Raw genomic sequence first — 20,818 nt, forward strand, 5'->3', positions numbered from 1 at the left:
CTTCAGGCTATTGGCCTGAAATACAGAACCATGGGACTGCTAATATTTAGTGCAATGTCTTATGAATATACACTGTATCTACATTCTGCACTACAATTTTCCTTAAATTTAACGTCTTTAAAAATAATTTATTCTATTGGATTATTAGAATTTAAAATAAAATACTTTCTTTCTATTGGCTAATTAAAAATTAGCCAATAGGGATGAAGTGGTACCCCTATATAAAGGGGTTCCACACATCCTGAAATTCAGAGAAGAGGAGGGCTGGAGGAAGAGAGCTGAAGACTTGAAGATAGAAGACACGTAGTGGAGGCAGTGGAAGAAGTCTGCTTCTGCGAAGATGGGCCCCCGACGCCTGGACCCCAGGATGAAGAGGGCCCCTGGCATGGAAGATCGCGGAGCGGGAGCAGCAGAGGCCACCGAAGTCTGCCTCTGCGAAGATGGCCCCCGGCGCCTTGGGCCGGGATGAAGAGGGCTCAACGTTCGATCAAGAGGAGCTGGATTTTCGCATGGTGATTTTAAACTTTGTGTTTAGTTAGGGATTAATTATTTTGGGGGTGGGTGGTAACTTGTATTGTAGCGGGGGGTGGTGTAATTTTTTTAAATGTTAAAGAGCTGTCTTTTACAAGGCCTTTTTAATGGCTAGTGTAATTTTATATTTAGTGTTAGGGTTTATGTTTTTTTTTGTTTTGAGTGTTTTTTTTTTTGTAAGGGGCATGATACTGTCTTTTTTTTATTTTATGTAACTTAGATTTATTTAATTTTATTGTAACTTAGTTTTTTTAATTTATTTTTTTAGTTTAAAATGGGGGTTAGGTGTTAGGTAGTGTAGATGTAGTTTGCATTGGGAGCTGGCGGTTTACGGCATAGTCCTGTAACCACCCCCCCCCCCATACCTGTATGGGGTTGATTGGTTAATCATTGATGTTTAGCATTTAGTAGGCCTTAATCAGCTAAGCTTATGTAAGCTTAATACCCAGCACATTGTTGGTTCATCACCTTGGTATCGCTTGCTGTTTGGTGGCTACATTTAGACACCAATCAGCAAGCACTACCCAGGCGATGAACCAAAAATAGGCTGGCTACTAAACTTACATTGTTGCTTTTTCAAATAAAGATACCAAGAGAACAAAGAAAAATTGATAATAGGAGTAAATTAGAAAGTTGCTTAAAATTGCAACCTCTATTTGAATCATGAAAGTTTAATTTTAACTAGACTATCCCTTTAAGATATATACAATACTTTAAAGAATCTAAATTGTACATGACAATGCATATTTTGTCAAGGAAATGTGGTAAACGCCAGAGGGCCGGTAAAACCTTGATGGCCTAGCTGGGCTCCTGGAACAGAATGCCGGATCTTAATTGAGCCCCGGTCCGGCACTTCTTAAAAGGGGTGCCAATTGAGCACTTCAATTCCGGTCCCCCATTCTTTCCAGAAGGTAGAACCCCCAAACAAGGGTTATCCCCAGGTGCCTCATCAAATTTCCGACAACATACTAAAAGGGCGACTTGATTCCTTGCACCCTGCTCGATCAGCACCCCTTTTAAGATGCACTGGGCCGGGACTAAATTCCAGTCCAGCACTCAATTCCAGGAGCCCAGCTAGGCTGGCGAGGTTTAGCTGGCCCTCTAGCAGACGGCCGCCGGCGTTTAGCAATGTTTATAATTTTGGCAGCATAGCTCATATAGTTATAATGGGGAGGTTTACTACTTAGTATAGCTTATTACAGTCAGGTATTTTTTAGACAGTAGCCAGTATGTGGGAGTTAGCTTGGGCATTCCAGGCTAATGTAGGTTAGACATTACATAAGTGTAGGCAGTATTAGGGACTTAGCTGGGCGTTCCAGGGGTGTGTAGGTTAGGCGTGGCGTAAGTGTAGGTGGTCAGGGGGAGTGTAGGCAGAGGCGTAACTAGAAACCACGGGGCCCAGGTTCAAGAATCTAAGCATTTAACAGGAAATTGGACTCACAGAAAACCAAAATTATTAAACAAATTATACAACATCCTATCTGTATTATGTTCATCTCTAACTGAAGATATAATTAATTGCAAAGTTAGAATTTTCATATGCCGTTATTATATTTAATTTTGTATTGCATTACGTTAGTTCGATATGAACATATTTGGCCAATCAAATTAGCCCTCTTCTAAAATAACCAATCAAAAAAGGTCCATCATTTTAAGTCCTCAAACGACTAGTATGATGAAAAAAGTTCCCTTTCAGGTCCATTTGGAGATCACATGATTTGGGCAGCCAATTCAAGATGTGCCACTGTTTATGTGGAAAGTTCCATCCAGTTTTATGTCACATGATTTCACTAGCCTATCCTGTGTTGGCTTGTGTCCGTAATGAGGAAGTTTCATTTCAGATCCGTCCGTGTTGACACATTGCAGAATAAAGACAGGGGAAGTCCCGATTGCCGCACACATCAAGAAATTAACCATAAATACATGATCGGAATTTGTGTTCTATGAAATAAAACAAACAAGTGAACAGCTTATTGTTCTTAATGGATAACACTCAGAAATGCCAAATATTAGATGTATAACAAGAAATTATATGATCGTACTTTGTTTTCTATGGAATAAAATAAACAGCATATTGTTCTTAATGAGTAACATTCAGAAACATCAAATACTAAATGTATAACAACAGAATTGTTATTATATCTCTTAATAGAAAAATTTCAGGAAACATATATTAATGTCACAAATGTAGTATGGAGTTGGACCATTGAAATATAATTAAAACCATTATAGCGTTCTGCTACTAAATATGAAAATCTAATGTTAGCAGGGGAAAAAAGCATATTGTAGTATATTAAGTTGTTATGCAGTTATTAATTGTCCATTACACCTATGCAGCAGTGATTTGGCTCCTTGGCTGCCTATTTGCACTGAGCCATGCTTTTTATGGTGATATTATGGTGACCTTAGGTCCCTACTACCCACCCAGCCAGTACTATATGTAGTGTTTGACTGTAAAGTGATACAGTCTGTGAGTTGGTTCCACCCTGATACTCCCCTAAAACGCTCAGCCTCACCGGTTGAGGCCATTGCGCTTCTGACCATCTAACACCTGTCCAGTCCACTACTCCAGTTACTGGTTCAATTTAATCAGCCTGCTATAATGCCACTCAGCCTCACACTGACTCACCACTAGCCGAGTAGCTGTCTCTAGCTGCCCTCCTCGCTCAACTGCCTCTGCTCGTCACTCGTCTCTCACTCAGTCTCTCACACTGACTGACTACACGTGCAGTCACGAGCCGATTTGAGCAGACTACACGTGCAGTCAGGAGCAGAGCCAATGTCAGTCAGAGTCCGGGATCATGATAGAAGTTAACTAAGTTCCGGGCCTGGCACGGCCAATGGGTAAAACAGAAACACTAACCCTTGTAGTCAGAGACAGAGACACTAGTGAAGCATCACGTCACACTCACATAATATCAGTGCAGGCAGCGTCACTGGTCGCAGTTGCGACCTTTGCACCCTCCATAGTTCCGTCCCTGAGTGTAGGTTAGCTCTGACGTAGGTGTAGGCGGGGCATGCTAGTGGGAGTAGGCTGCACTTTGATTTCGGGCATATCGACACCAGTGCGAAGTGCAGGTTGTGAGGAGGGTTGCGGCCATATTTGCCTCACCAACTATCAGCTGTCGAGACTATATCGCCTGAGGTGGTTAGCATAGGTGTAGTGCAATTTAGGTCCCGCTGGGAATATTTGGAGTGTGCCTACACGGAAACTATTTTTAGTTTCAGTGAGCACACTGTCTGCGTTGTTTAGGCCGACGTCATGCTCCCATTGACTTCTATAAGAGAGATGTCACCGGTACTGCTCGGCTATGCCCATTTTCTTTGAAAATCTCAACAGAACGAGGGACTGCAAAGCCGACGAGGCCAGAAAGGCAGTTTCTCGTTGGTCTGTTGATGTTTGGAATATTAGGGCCTTAGTGTCTTCTGTTTTGCAGTCTTGTCCTCCTCCTGTGATTTTTGCAACATGTTATATTCATAGGCTAACTAAACCAGACCAATAGATTAAATGAATATTGCCCTGGGTCTGGCCCTGGCCCATGGCCGGCCAAGCTCCAGCCCTCAGACCATAGAAACTAATTCCTCCTTAGATCTTGGTTCAGATTTCAGTTAAAAGGTAAGGCAAAATGCACATCAGGCAGTTTTGCTGGCATTATATCATATCTATTAAATGTAATATTTTCCTGTTTTCAGCGATTATATGAAGATTGTATCGGAACAGCATATGTATAAGGCTATGGCCAACAGTCGCTAACAGGGATGTCATAGGGATCTAATTGTATTGTTATATGTGGTTTGCTCTAATTATGTATCACTTAGTACTTTGCTTGTTTATTCATCAGTCTACAATACTGGATTTATGTAGCTATAATTATATATATAAAATGTTTATTAGGATTGTTAAAGGGGTAGTTTTGTGGGTATACAGCCAAAATATATATTGAATTTATTTTTTTGTAGGATGCTTCATCTTTCGTTTTAGATTTTTCAATAAAAGTGATGTTTTATAGGCGTTTGAGCCCAATGGTATCCTACACCAAAGATTTACATAGCTTCTTTGATTAAACTAAATACATTTCATGCACCTCCTTCTAAACATGGGCGCTGCCATTATGGAACCTAGGTTACACTGCAGGTATCTGAAGTAGAATTGCTGCACATGTGCAGACAGGTATGTAATGAAAAGCAAATTTCAACATGGCAGAACCCATGACTAGAGGAAAGCACAGAATAACCTTAATACTATGCTTATAAAATGTATTTAGTGTTTTATGCTCCTTTAAAGTGCCATAAAACATGTTGAGATCTGTGCATATCCTAAAAGGGCTAATTAAGTAAAAATAGAAAAGTTAAAAAATTGCTGGCAAGTATTTTAAAGTAATTTTCAAAAATAAGCAATATTAGTAACATAGCCATGCTGTCTGGATTAGTCTGATCCACCCCTCCTTATCAGTGTTTAGCATCAGAAACACAGGCATTGTATTTCAACTGAGTTCACAGCAGCTTATTTGGTTCTAGACATGCTCCAGCAGATAATGAGTGTTAAAGTCTTGTATTCTACCAAATCAAAGGTGGAGATAGATACAGCCATATAAGGAATTGTGTGGGGGGAGTTAGAGCTGTACAATTCAGAAACTTAAAGAAAGGGTTAATGGTGAGGCACTGCAGTATTAATTTGCAGGTAAAGTAATTAAAGTACGGGGGCGTGTCCGAGCTGTGTTCTGGATAGGACACATTTTCTGTGGGCTCCAGAGGAATCTTTAATAATCCGCCGGTTATTATCTTTAAACAGCAAGAATAGAACATATCATCTAAACACCCCACAGTACTGGCTATTGTGGCACTATACTTTCCTATTTTTAGCTGTTTTCATGACACTGGAGGTCCAGATCGGAGTTCAAGGGCCTATGGCGGCGGCCTACTTTTCCTAGGCAATCACCTCCCCCCCGGGTAGAGCCGGGTGATCAGTGCTGTCAGAGTAACCTGACTTACTGAGTCTCTACGACCCATCATCATCAAACAGCTCTAACGGATCAGAGGGCTGAACCTGATTAACAGCGGGGAAAAAGTTAAAACTTGTTTATAAAATATTTGCAACAAGCAGAGGATGTCCAGCATGGCGGAGGAACACAGCCAGCTAAACCACGAGGAATTTATGGCAAGATTAACTGCACGCATGTTAAAGCTGATAGATGGAGCTCCATATGAATATTTAATGCAGCTTGGAGGTAGAGCAGGAGAGTAAGATACCCACTACTGTTCATTTACCGGGACAAATCCAGACAGGCTCAATTATAACTGACCCCTCTCCTACTACACAGGAGCTGTACGGAGCGGTAAAAGCACAGAAGGCAGACACACTTCTCGCAGCACATAGGGGTAAAACACAGCTCACACACCAGCAGACCTACACACCAAGCAAGAATTATAAAGAGCAGCACAAAGAGGAGTTTTGTCAAGTGGAACTACCCCTGATGATTACAGATCCCCAGGAACCTCAAAGCCAGATCACTAGTATCACAGCACAAATAGCAGCAGAGAAGGGCACAGCAGCGTGGTCTCAGCATAAAGTAGATACCGGGTCAGGTTTCACTAAAGTGGGGATTTCAAAGATAGCACCCAAGACTGGACCATTATATGGAACTCATCACAAAGTAAGAGACACAGCACCAACCTTAAAAGATCACAGCTACATGTGGGCTCACTCTTCTAAGATACTCGGTAGCAGGCTTAGAGCACCAGAGACATTGTCCAGTTTAACAGGTCCTTTAGCTCTAATAGCCACACGAAACACTATTGGGAACTTTATCTCTCTGATCAAGTTGAACTGGCTTGGTAGTCACTGCATAAAAACTCATACCTCTATCGCCTACTATGGCCAGCTGGACACAGGGGGTTAACTGGAGGTAAAGTGCTCCCATCATCCAGCACAGTTGCTGCTTATGGCAGCTGCCTGTCAGAATGATTCTGTGGCAAAGTATTCAAAATATGTTGTTAGGTTTGGGATGTTTATGTTAAATTACGAGAAGCTTTAATAGTTCCACACTGTTCCTAGTTTAACCTTGTTTATCTGTTGTGTTATGAACATCGAGTTTGTAAGCTTTATTTGATGTATAGCAATATTAGCTTGAGATCCTGATCAGCTTGGTACATTAACTTGTTTTTAACATACCCTGAGCAGACAGAGCCAGTGCACATCGTAACATAACAGAAATTGCTTGCTTTAAATGTGAAATATATTTTATCCTCAGACCACTAGATGGCAGCATATTCATATCAGATTAATTTGGTCATACAACAATGCAATCAGAGCGACAAGACTAGCCTCCTTCCATCCTCATACTCACATTATCACCTCTATACCTACTGCATCACAACTTACTTTACACTGCAGGTAATCTTTCTATTTATTAGCACATCTCAGAACACTGCCATCTGATCCTGTTTTGGTTTTTAACATACCTGTATTATAGCATTTGGATTGTATAGTAGTTTGTTTTTTTGTTTGTTTCCCCATGATTATATAACCCCTATATCGTTTCTCACATAATCCAAGGACCCAAGAGAGGTCTATTTGTTGAAGGGGCAGAAATGAGGATATTTATCATATGTTTTAAACTAAAAGGAAAATCTATTTGAATGTATCTAAGTTATGTTACTGTGTAGGTTTTATCTTTGTTCTTAGTTTCATGTGCCTGTGAGTTTATCCATCTCTTGACTTGGAAAATCTGAAAATGTAACACTTGCAGGTGTAGCCTACACAGAATTATTTGTATTAATTTATATTATGATTCCTCAATAAAAAATGATTAAAAAAAAAAAAAAAAAAAAAAGTAATTAAAGTACGTTATTATATTTTGTCTCTATCCCGACTTATTTTATGTCCCTTTAAGTGAGTTCTATGTTGATGTTTGTTTTCATTGTTTTGTTTTTGATCAACTTTTCTGCGTGTTGCATCGTATGGTTACATTGGGCATCCATAACAACCAGGCCTCACACCCATCTTTTAAGCATAACATTTGGGGGTGTTAAATGAGTACCACAAAGCTAGATATTAAGGATTTGATGGCGGGGGCATCATGCACTGCCTCTACATTGTTTTATTCTTTACATTCCCCTTTAGTCATTACTCTTTTGTTTGCTCTGCGTAAATGACTGAAAATGGAAAAATAAAGTTAATATCTTACAAATTAATGGCAGCTTGCACCTGAGGTTTTGGTGTTACAGTAAAGAATAGTGCTACATAACACCTCATAGCTCGCTAGCGTCAATTATTTTGTTGTAATCAATAACAGGAATTTTGCTTCCCTGGATGCTTTTAAAAAAACTCTCTAGATCATTGTTTTTTGGCACAAATGATGCCACATTAGTTATACAGTGTAGTAACTATTGAGTCACTTTAGTTTGCAGTGTGTTCTTGTTTTAAATAGACGTAGAAGTTAGCAATAAATTTTAGGGACACTAAAGTCAAAATTAAACTTTTATGACAGAGCTTGCAATTTGAAACAAATTTTCAATTTACTTAAATTATCAAATTGTGCACAGTCTTTTTCTATCATATAGGTGGTGAGAGTCCACAATCCATTACTTATGGGATTTACCTTCCCTACCACTAGGAGGAGGCAAAGATCTCAAACCCCAAGAGTTCCATAAAACCCCTCCCACCTCACTATACCTTAGTCTTTTCTTTGTCTCCACTGGAGGTGGCTGAAGAATGAAGATGTGCAATAGATTTCTTCAGAGAGAGGGGTTTTCAGTAGATGTGTAAAAGGGGTATTGTTTATGATTTTCTTCATAAACTTTCCATAATCTGTCGCAGAATGCGTCTGTTGCCTCCCTTTATGGATGTACAATATACTCCTATTCCATAACCTCTGCTGATATGTTTTAGTACTGGTGTGGCTGTCTGCTACTTAGATGGTGGACGAGTGTCTGTTGTTTTTTTTTTATCTTTTAGTGGGGATGTGGATTTAATTTCTCAGTGAAAAGATGTTTTTACATCCCTCCCTTTATGTTATTACTTGTGGACTCCACAGCTTGGGTATTAGTTCCCAGGATTAATATATCATGGACTCTCACCACCTGTATGTAAGAAAACATAATTTATGCTTGCCTGATAAATTTATTTCTTTCATGGTGGTGAGAGTCCACAAGACCCCACCCTTTGTTTTTGTTTTTGGATTCTTTTTTTTTTTTTTAACTCTTTTTATTGGGATTTATAACACACAACAAAAAACAAACAAAAATAAAATCATAATTACGTATATTGACCAATAAAAGAAAACATATTGTTATAGCTCCAACAATATCTGTCCCAGATCTTGCAGACTTAACTGAACAATATTATGTTTTTCCACAAAATCTACGTATTAATAAGCACATTCCGACAATACACATCTTGTTTTAACAGCAGGAGATCCTAGAAGATGTCATCAGTATAGATTTGCATTAATTTATGCATTTAGATCAGAAAAAAAACAAGACAAAACAATACAAAACAAAAAAACAAAACAAGAACAAAAAAAAGTTATGAAAGCAGTTCTCCTCTCTCCTACCCCCTCCCCCTAGCCATACAGGCTAGGTAAATCTCCTCTTAGCATAGCTTCCTCTAAAAAGGTCGAGCCTCGGAAAGGGAATATTATTTGGACTTGATGTTCCTTGGGCAGATAACTAATTAATGGCATCCACTTGGAGAAAAAGAGTCAGTGGCTGAGTCATATCTGGTTTTGTAGTGAATGCTTAAACTCAATCAGTTGTGGACTTTTCTTAGAAATCCAGTGTTTCAATATCAAGTTTCTGCCTGTTAGAATTACAATGTTTAAAAATATTAATATATATATATATATATATATATATATATTAAAGTGAAAATAAATCATAGCATTTTACAAACGCTAGGATTTACTATTGAAACAAATAAAAGGGAGTTTCATTCATGAAGTATAAGATACTTCATGTAGAAAGCTCCTTTATTTGATTCAATCAATCGCCGTTTTCAGCTGCTACAGCAGCCGACGGCTAAAATTTTTTTGGGCTAAGAGGTGACGTTTTCACCTCTTAGCCAATAGCCGTGCGGTAAATCCAGGTCCCATGGGCGGATTTACCGCACGTAACCTCTTAGCCAAAACATTTTTTAGCCGTGGGCTGCTGAAGCACCTGAAAACGGCAATCGATTGAATCAAATAAAGGAGCTTTCTAAATGAAGTATCTTATACTTCATGAATAAAAGTCCCCTTTATTTGTTTCAATAGTAAATCCTAGCGTTTGTAAAACGCTAGAATTTACTTTAACTTTAATTGATTTATTGGAATTGTTAAACAATAAGAATATATGCACATCTTGTATCTTGAAAGAGCATTTACACAATCTTTCAAACCAAAAATTGAATGTCTTCCATAATCTTTGGATTTTAGGGCATTTCCAAAAACAATGGTCTATATATCTGCCTCAGGGAACTTAACACTTACTACAAGAACTTGATGATCTTTTATCACATTTTAGATTTTGTATGTGGTGTGATGTACATTTTATTCAATATTTTCATGTGGGACTCTCTCCATGCTTTAGAAATAGTGGTTTTGTCAGCTAATGTGAAGCCTTTTTGAATAACTTCTACTTAGGGGGTTATACAACTAAACTGCCAGTTGTTCGAGATTCTGAGTAGGTTATCAAGGCCCTGATAATTCTTAATAGTTTTATACATAGTAGAGAGAGTTCTTTTCACAGCTTTGTAGAGATTAATAATAGGAGTCATTAGGTCCCAGGCCTGATTGTTAACATGGTCTCCAACCAGTTCCATGAAATAGTGGCATATTTGTAAGTAAGCAAAAAATTCCTTGTTAGCTATATTAAATTCCCTTTTAAGGTCATTGAAGGATTTGCATCTTGTACCAGACCCTTCTCATCCCAGTTTTGAAAAAATCTAGAATTTAGGGCATAAGGGAACTCTGAATTCCCAACAATAGGCAGAAATTTAGAAAATGAGGAGTCAATCCCCAGACATCTGCAGATCTTATACAGTGCTAATCTAATATTTTTTATGCTAACTGTATTTTTAATTTTTTCTGGTAGTTTACTCCTTTTGAGATGCAATAAAGCTTTCACGGAATAAGGTCTAGATAAATCAGGAACCCACCTTTGTCTCTGGGAAGTGTCAGCATATTGAAAGACAGTGCTTTCCTCTTTTTATTCCATAGAAAATGTAAACAGATCTGTCTGAAAAATGCTTGATCCTTCCTAGTGATAAATACAGGGATACTTTGCATTAAATAGAGGATTTTAGGAAATATCATCATTTTTATCAGGTTGATCTTACCAGACAGGGAGAGAGGAAATTTTGACCAATTAAGCAGATCATTTTTAATTTCACCCCATATGGAAACATAGTTTAAAGTGTACCATATATTGGGATTCCTGCTTATTTTGATACCCAGATATCTAATATAATTACTAATTTCTGTAAAAGGAGTATTTTGTAAGCTGTCCTTGTGCTTATACAACCACAGAATTTAAGATATGCTTCAATTGACTTTGTAGCCAGAAAAAGAGCCAAAATCATCCAGTTTGCAGAATAATCAGACTTTGAGAAAAATCAATAAATCATCTGCAAACTGGGATAGACTGACTTTATCATGTCCTATTCATATTCCTTCTAGATCTTTTCTAAGCAATATTGCCAAGGGTTCATTTGTAAGATTGAATAGATAGGGAGGGTTAAAGAGGGCATCCGTGTTTAGTCCCTTTTCTTTCCTATGGCAAGGAGAGTCCACGACAATTACAAGTGGGATTTTCAACTCCTGGCCAGCAGGAGGAGGCAAAGAGCACACCAGCAAAGCTGTTAAGTGTAACTTCCCTTACCCATAATCCCCAGTCATTCTTTTTGCCTTTGTCAATGGAGGATGTGCGAAGTCAGTGTCTGAAGAATTTAATCCTTTTAATGGGTACTTTCCCCTGCAAGTAAGGATTGGGGTCTAGCTGTGTCCACGTCAATCTCTTTAGTAAGAGTAGTGGTGGCTTTTAGCAGTTAGAAGGCGGCAAGGTAGTCTTTGCTTCACTTCTAATATTTATGCTACCCCTATATAGAAAACCAGGGTTGGTTACTCTGTTTTTACTTTTTTCTCCATGTCCCTGCCAGCGGTCAATTGAGGCTGACAGACTAGGAAGTGCTGTGTCTGCTTCACAGTAGAAGATCCTGGAGGGTAAGTCCGTTTATATCCTTATTTAAACTCTTCCCTTGGCAAGTATAACTGTTACTGTCATCAGGGAAAGGGAGGACTTTGAAGGATGACCAACTGGCACCTCTAGTGCCCTCTTATATGGGTCTGGAAACCTTAGTTAAATCCCCGGTTGGGGATATCAGTTATTTGAGCAGCTTGGATCTACCCGCATCTCCTTAAACAGGCTCCGGTTCACTCATTATTGGGTGTTTCCCTCTGACATAACTCAACATAACTCATAGTTTTTGTTTACAGTTAAAAATGACACAGGGGGTTGAGGCTTTTATTTATTTGTGTGGACCTTTATAATGGAGCATCTACACTCTAGCTCCTTTAGCTGGTATGTTTCTCATTGACAGCAGCGGCACCTCCGGCTTCAGTAGAGGAGGCTACCCCTGACTGTGTTATGCTTATATTTTTATAACATCAATGCGCGCCATTATCTGATGCTGCGGCTGCTTCTCCAGCTAGATGAGAGGAGACTACCGCCTGCCTTTTTTAGAAAATATTCTCTGGCAGTGCTATTTTAGGCAATCGCAATAAGTGCCAATACATTGACTGAAGGGTTTTCCCCATGAACCTGCAAGTCCCATATTACGCTCCTGATGATGCACTCCGTTATGGCGCTTACATAATATGGCGCTGGCTAATGCATGCTTCTTTATTGGTAAAATGCTAGATAGCGTTGACCACATTTGAAGAATTTCTCCCCTCATCTGTTATCAAGTTAATAATTTAGAGGGGTCTCGCTGGTCAACTAAGCTTCAGGTGTTTAGCTTTTGTGTCAGCTCTATTTTATTATATGCGGCTATGTACCTTTATCCTCATATTAGAAGACCGCTTTTGTGGGCGGATACTATGGCGCAGCTAGTCATCTATGCTGTTGAGGAGCTGTGAGCATTCGCTCTGCTTGATAGGAGACGTATGGTCTGTTTTTGTTTTCAGAGACGTGAGCGTTGGGCTCTATACAGAATATTTGTGTTTCATTTGTTCCAACCTCGTCTACATAGTAAGTGAGATCCGCTTTGGCGGACATACATTTATGTTAGCACCATTTTGGAAATAGCTTTTCTATTTCCCACTATGGGCAGTGAGGTTTGCGGTTTGAGCGCATTTTAGATGTCTTCATCATGTAATTTTAAGTACGATCTCTATGTGAACCTCATTTAAACCTATTCAGCCTAGACCTTCATAGAGGTTTATTCCCATCCTAAGGTGTTTTATATCAATATTTTATGTGTACGGATAATACTGCCTCTAGGATATGAGGGAAGATTGTTTGTTATAATAAATCATATATCCTACAATTTTATTTTTCATGATTTATTTTAAATACTGTGTTTTTAATCGTATTTGCCACCATTTGGTGGCAATTTATTGCTAATGCATGCTCCTTTATTATATTGTCATGTATTAAGGTGAATACATTTTCCTATCATTCTGTGGATAAGTCTTGAGGGTCTCTCATATGATTAATCTCTTTCTCTCTTCTATTTAGCAGGGATTCATATATTATTTATACCCACCTTCTGGTGATTACAAATTTCTACAGTTTGTGCATTGTAACTGTATGTTACCATGTTCATGGTTTATCCTTTTCCTTTTTAAGTATAGGTATATACTGGGCATTGTTATCAATATGATGTCCAATTATCCTGTCTCACATTCCTTTATGTTTTAGGAATTATTTCCATCTTCATGGTTTATCCCTATCTTTTACATTATGGTTTAAATAGACTATGTTTTAAACATTAGGTCTACTTATATTATCCTTCTTTTCTACAGTAGAATATATGATCACTATGTTATAATCGCTAGAAATGCTTATCTTATCTTGTGTCTGCTGTGCATATTTAAGATAAGTAGGGGAATATTAATATTTACATGATTTATTTTCCTCCTACTATGGAAATCTTCTGTATATTGTTATAAGTCTTTTGTCGGCTTAACTTTCCTTTTGAACATATTATATATATATATATAGGGATTATCCATGTTCGTGTTTTATTTATTTTTATTTTTTCTGCGGTAGAAAAATATATACTTGAGATTGTTATTAACCTGACCACTTGTTATTCAGTTGGTAAGTCTCCAATATACCAGCTAAGTAAGTCATTATGACTTTCTCATTTATAGTATGGGTTTAGGGATTATCAACATTTATTTGATTTATCTCTATCCTGATTTATTATGATTCAGTATAGGTATATACTGTTATTGTTATAAGCATCATAATTGCTTAATTTGCTTGATACATTTTAAATGTATGCTCTAGGGATTCTTAACCTTTTTTTTTTTTGTCCCTTTCCTACCGTTGATGATTAGAGGTTATGTTATAAGCCTTTCCCGGCTTATCTTATATATTCTTCTATTCTCTTTTTAATCGTGCCATTCTCTGTTTTGTCTTTTGTCAGTGGGCAGAGTTTCACGATTGTCTCCTCTCTGCCTTCCGCATCCCAGGGGTGGACAACTGTGAGGTGTTTTTTCTGAGCAGGCAAACTTTTCATTCCAGGGATTGGGCTCTCCGCTCAGAGGTTTTCAAATGATTACTCTCAGGTGGGGTGTTCCGGAGTTGGATTTGATGGCGCCAGGTCTAAATGCCAAGCTTCCAAAGTACGGTTCAAGATCAAGAGAGCCACAGACTGCTCTGATTGACGATCTAGCGGTCCATTGGAACTTCAGTCTGGCGTACCTGTTCCCCCCGTTTGCTTTGCTTCTTCGAGTCATTGCTCGTATCAAACTGGAGAGGGCATCTGTAATTCTAATAGCTCCTGCATGGCCTTGCAGGATCTGGTTCACGGATCTGGTGAAGATGTCTTCTCTTCCGCCTTGGAGGTTACGTCTGAGGAAGTACCTTCTACTTCAGGGTCCATTCCTCCATCCAATCCTAGATTCTCTGAAGCTTTCTGCTTGGAGATTGAAAGCCTAGTTCTGTCTAGACGTATCTTTTCTGAAGCGGTCATTGATCTTTGCTTCAGGCTCGTAAACCTGTTACTCGCAGGACTTACCATAAGGTATGGCGTAAATATATTTTTTGGTGCAAATCTAAGGGTTTCTCCTGGAGCAGGGTGAGGATTCCCCGGATTTTGTCTTTTCTTCAGGATGGCCTGGAGAAAGGTTTTTCAGTAAGTACTCTGAATGGTCAGATTTTCTTTTTGCACAAACGTCAGGCAGATTTTCCAGATATTCAAGCTTTTGTTCAGGCCCTGGTCAGAATCAAGCCTGTGTTTAAACCTGTTGCTCCTCCTTGGAGTCTTAACCTAGATCTTAAAGTTTTGTAACAAAACTCTGTTTGAGCCGATGCATGTTGTTGATATTAAGTTGTTATCGTGGAAGGTTCTGTTTCTCCTTGCTATTTCTTCCGCTAGCAGAGTTTCTTAGCTTTCAGCTCTGCAGTGCGATTCCCCATACCTTATTTTTTATGCAGATAAGGCGGTCATTCGTACGAAATTAGGGTTTCTCCCTAAGGTGGTGTCGGATCGAACCATTAATCAGGAAATTGTTGTTGTTCCTTTTTTTTTTGTCCTAATCCTTCTTCTCATAGGTAATGCCTTTTGCATGACTTGGATGTTGCGCGTGCTCTAAAATTTTACCTACAAGCTACTAAAGATAGATTTTCTGCAATCTTCTTCCCTGTTTGTTGTTTTCTCTGGAAAGCGTAAGGGTCAGAAGGCCTCTTCTACTTCTCTTTCCCTCTGGTTAAGAAGTATAATTCTTTTTGCATATGAGACTGCTGGACAGCAGCCTCCTGAGAGAATTACGGCTCATTCCACTAGGGCTGTCTCCTTATCTTGGGCTTTCAAAATGAAGCTTCTGTTGAACAGATTTGCAAGGCCGCAACATGGTCCTCTTTGCATATTTTTTCTAAATTCTACAAATTTGATCTTTTGCCTCGGCTAAGGCCTCTTTTGGGAGAAAGGTTCTTTAAGCGGGGGTGCCTTCTGTTTAGGTCCTCCTGCCTTGTTCTCCCTCCCTATTCATTTTGTGTCCTCTAGCTCCCTGCTAGTTCCCACTAGTATTTGGAATGACGTTGTGGACTCTCCATGCCATAGGAAAGAAAACAAAATGTATGCTTACCTGATAAATTTCTTTCTGGGCATGAAGAGTCTATGACCCCGTCCTCTTTTTAAGTTATAATTCAGCAGTTTTTTTGAGTAAACCTTAGACACCTCTATTCCCTTGTGTTTCTTCTTTTTTTTATTTTCCTTCAGCTGAATGACTGGGGATTATGGGTAAGGGAAGTTACACTTAACAGTTTTGCTGGGGTGCTCTTTGTCTCCTCCTGCTGGCCAGGAGTTGAATATCCCGCTAATAATTGGAATGACGTTATGGACTCTCCATGCCCAGAAAAGAAAGAAATTTATCAGTTAAGCATACATTTTGTTTTTGAAGGGGGATATAAGAAGTAGGGAGTCCGTTAACTAGAATAGAAGCTTGAGAGTTATTATAGATCAGTTGAACAAAATTTGAAAAATATCCAGTAAGGGCAAATTTCCCTAAAGTAAAAATTAAATGATCCCATGTGACCGTATCGAATGCTTTTTCCGCATCTATAGCCAAAATGGCAAAATCTGATGAGAGATTAGTTTTCCCTCTTTGTAACTTCTGCCAAAAATATTATATTACCACCTGGAGTTTCCTTAAGTTGTTAGTTGAATTTCTTCCTGTCATAAAGCCAGATTGATCTTTATGAAGTAATAAATGCATACACGGTTTTAATCGTTGTGCTATTATACCAGTCAATATCTTATAATTGCTATTTAGCAAAGACATTGGTCTGTATGAACCAATTTGTTCAGGATCTTTATCCTTTTTAAGAATTAGACTAGTGAGGATGTAAAATAGTTAAAATTCATGACCCCTAAATTATATTAACTGTTAAATAGAATCCGTAAAACTTGGAGAATATCTTCCACAAGTGACTTGTACATTTCTCTTGGTATTTGATCTGGGCCAGGAGCTTTATTAGATGGAACCGTCTTAATAGCTTCCCTAATCTCCTCATCCGTGATTAAAGCATTCATTTTATCCAAATTTTCACTAGAAATTTGTGGTGTCTTAATTTTATCCCAGAATTTTTGTTTTGTTTAAGAGTTGATTGGGGAAGCAGTGAACACTTGGGCGTAATAGTCTTTTATAAATGTACTTATCTTTTGGATGTCATGTACTTTATTACCATTTACCTTAATAGTTTTAATAGTATGTTTTTATGTTTGTATCTGGCCAAATTTCCCTGCCCTCCCTCCATGCCTATAATAGAGTGAGTTCTTAAATCCTCAAGTTTGTTTTTTTGATTAAGGAAAAGATCTTTCTTGCCTGGTTAGAACATATTTTTCCCAATGTTTTTTTGTCGGGTCACTGATATAGATATTAAATGAATTACGAAACGGATTTGCTAATTGAATATCTCTGGCTTTCCGTTTCCTCAGAACAATGTAGGCCTTAATCTCTCCTCTGATAACTGCTTTGAATGTTTCCCACAAAATTTTGACTTTATCCTTATACAGAGAATTCAAATTGTAAAACTCTGTCCAGCGTTCTTTCAAACAACTTTTAAAGTGGGGGTCAGAAGAGAGATAAAAAAAATTCTCCTGATATTGTTAATGTTGTGCGCCTTTATATAATGATCAAGTACTATGATTGCATGATCTGATAAGATTTCCTTAATATCTCATTTAGACTTTAAACCAAGAATTTTTCCATTCATAAAAAATACATCAAGCCTAGACAAAAAACTTAATTGCAGAGTAAAATCTGCACAGAAAAGTAACCAGTTACAATATGGCGGCGCTCACTGCTTTATACAAATTAACTTTACCTTTCCCCCCCCCCCAATATTTAAACAACTAAAATTAATTTTTAAAAATTCATGTCCAAATTATTCTCAGGCTAATCTTTGCTCTGAATACACAATTTAAGCAATGATATTTTTTTTAAGGATAGATTACAAGTGGAGCTTTAATTTGTTACGTGCCCATAAACGGGCAAATTCGCCCATTTAGGGGCACACGATAAATAACAAGCCATTACAAGCAACTGGTTATTGCTACTGCAAGCTTGTGGTAACAATTAGCGTTCCAAAAATTAACCAGAGCTCATTGGAGCCTATGAAAGCGAGCTCTCGTGAGCGCAAAGCTTCTATGCTATGCAATGTGAATGCGAGGTCTCGTTCGCATTGCTGGCCACTTGGTATTATGAGTGGAGTGCATATATCGTGCTTGCGAAAGCCCAATTTTGCGTTCCACTCGTAATCTGACACATAGAGGCCTATTTATCAAAGGTCTTGCGGACCTGATCCGGATCAGGTCTGCAAGACCTCGCTGAATGCGAAGAGCAATACGCTCTCCGTATTCAGCATTGCACCAGCAGCTCACAAGAGCTGCTGGTGCAACGCCGCCCCCTGCAGACTCGCAGCCAATTGGCTGCCAGCAGGGAGGTGTCAATCAACCCGATCGTACTCTATCGGGTTGAATTGTGGCGATTCCTGTCCGCCTGCTCAGAGCAGGCGGACAGGGTTATGAAGCAGTGGTCTTTAGTTCGCTGCTTCATAACTGCTGTTTCTGGCGAGTCTAAAGACTCGCCAGAAACACGGGCCCACAAGCTCCATACGGAGCTTGATAAATGGTCCTCATAGTGTTTAATGTCCTATTAAGATAAATTGTTTTTAAAGTAATGTATATTATTTACTCAAGATGCAATACAAAAAACAACCATTTTTGATAACTATATTACACTAGGTTTAAACCACTAACAAGACTCTTCTATGAAAAAAACATAATCTGTGGGGGAAAGTGGCAGAATTTAGGCACAACAGCTCCCAGAACATTTCTTCACACATTGTTAATATTTGCACTGATTGTACTGTATAGAGCAGCAATATTTATAACAGTGTCTATGTTATTTGTTTTCAGCCTATAAACACGCTGTTTATGCATCTTTTTGTGGCACAAGATGAATATTCAGCCCAGTGCATTGAAGAGATCATCAGGTGAGTTTATTGGTTATGTAGAGTTTTGCTTTCTTCTTTCAAACATAGGTGTTCGTCAGGGTAGGAATGTGTTTAAGAAGAAGCAAATGCTCCCTTGTCTTGAAATGTCTGCAGTATGAGTCTGGGCATAGATTGACTTTGAGCATAGGTTGTCAGATCCATAAAATCGCATTGCTGGTAACCTAGAGGGGATCTGCAAAAAAAAAAAAAAAAAAAAGTGTGAAAATGCACATATAGGGCGAGAGTACCTATAAGTGGGGTGATCATTTTTTTATCACTTATAAGTGCTTACTGCGCTCAAGGTAAAAAAATAGTGCTGGTATTACAAGATGAAAGCACAAAGTTAGCGTGCAAGCGAGAGACTCAGGTGCACTATCTTCAGGACTTAGGATATTGCAAGCACGCTAAATCCCTCCCCCCATAGACATCTATGGGGTGTGCTAAAGAAAGCCCTTTCCTTATATTGCTCACATGCTAACCCAAAACTGCGCTAGACCAACTGCGCTAAAGCCAAAGGTGCGTTGGGAATTCCTATGTTTTTTACTTAGAAGTAAATGTTATTTTTAAAATATATAGATATATATACCTACAGTATATAACATCTATATGAATATTATATACATATATATATATATTGATATATATTGATATATAGATATATATTGTATGTTCTGATATATAGAAATATATATTTAAAAAGAAAAATATTTTTTTTCTAAGTGAAGAACATAGAAATGGGAAGTATGTATTAAAAAACATTAAAACATTTAAAATTGATTAAAAATGGTATTGGATATTTCAAGTTATTTGACTGGGAATGCTTCAAAAGTGTATATATTTTTTTTTATATTTCGAAAGAAAGGGAATTTTTTTCTCTCCATTAAAATGACATAAAATTGATCAGAAATACAGTGCAGACATAGTTAATGTTGTGAATGACTATTGTAGCTGGAAACAGCTGATTTTTATGGAATGTCTACATAGGCGTACAGAGGCCTTTTATCAGCAACCATCTGTCCTGTGTTCCAGTGGCACGTTGTGTTTGCTAATCTAAGGTTATCATTTAAAAAGGCTAATTGATCATTAGAAAACCATTTTGGAATTATGTTAGCACAGCTGAAAACTGATGTGCTGATTAACGAAGCAATAAAACTGTCCTTCATTAGACTAGTTGAGTATCTAGAGCATTAGCAATAGTGGGTTCGATTACAGGCTCAAGATGGCCAGAAACAAAGAACTTTCTTCTAAAACTCATCAGTCTATTTTTGTTTTGAGAAATTAAGGCTATTCCATGTGAGAAATTGCCAAGAAACTGAAGATCTCTTACAACGCTGTGTACTACTCCCTTCACAGAACAGACTGGCTCTAACCAGAATAGAAAGAGAAGTGGGAAGCCCCAGTGTACAACTGAGCAAGAGGACAAATATGTTAGAGTGTCCAGTTTGAGAAACAGATGCCTCACAGGTCCTCAACTGGCAGCTTTATTAAATAGTACCCGCAAAACGATAGACACATCTAAGTTTGAGGTGTTTGGATCACAAAGAAGAACATTCGTGAGACCAAATGAAAAGATGCTGGAGGAGTGCTTGATGCCATCTGACAAGCATGATGGAGGCAATGTGATGGTCTGGGGGTGCTTTGGTGGTGGTAAAGTGGAAGATTTATACAGGGTGAAAGGGACCTTGAAGAAGGAAGGCTATGACTCCATTTTGCAACTCCATGCCATACCCTATGGACGGCGCTTGATTGGAGCCAATTTCCTCCAACAACAGGACAATGACCCAAACCACAGCTCCAAACTATGCAAGAAATATTTAGGGTAGAAGTAGTCAGCTGGTATCCTGTCTTTAATGGAGTGGCCAGGACAGTAACCAGATCTCAACCCTTTTGAGTAGTTGTGGGAGTAGCTTGACCCTATGGTATGTAAGAAGTGCCCATCAAGCCAATCCAACTTGTAGGAGATGCTTCAGGAAGTATGGGGTCAAATCTCTTCAGATTATCTTAAAAAATTTACAACTAGAATGCCAAATGTCTGCAAGGCTGTAATTGCTGCACATGGATAATTCTTTGACAAAAGCAAAGT

General features: G+C 38.5%; 1 protein-coding gene across 1 annotated transcript in view; it reads left to right on the forward strand.

Annotated features, from left to right (window-relative positions):
• Positions 1–20,818, forward strand: part of CFAP61 (cilia and flagella associated protein 61) — an 854,500-nt gene that overhangs the window by 23,421 nt on the left and 810,261 nt on the right. Inside the window, exon 3 of the mRNA XM_053712009.1 lies at positions 18,659–18,735. Within this exon, the coding sequence (XP_053567984.1) occupies positions 18,659–18,735 (77 nt within the window). The remainder of the gene's footprint in view (positions 1–18,658; positions 18,736–20,818) is intronic.

The sequence above is a fragment of the Bombina bombina genome, chromosome 4 (assembly GCF_027579735.1).
Source record: "Bombina bombina isolate aBomBom1 chromosome 4, aBomBom1.pri, whole genome shotgun sequence".
Taxonomy (NCBI): domain Eukaryota; kingdom Metazoa; phylum Chordata; class Amphibia; order Anura; family Bombinatoridae; genus Bombina; species Bombina bombina.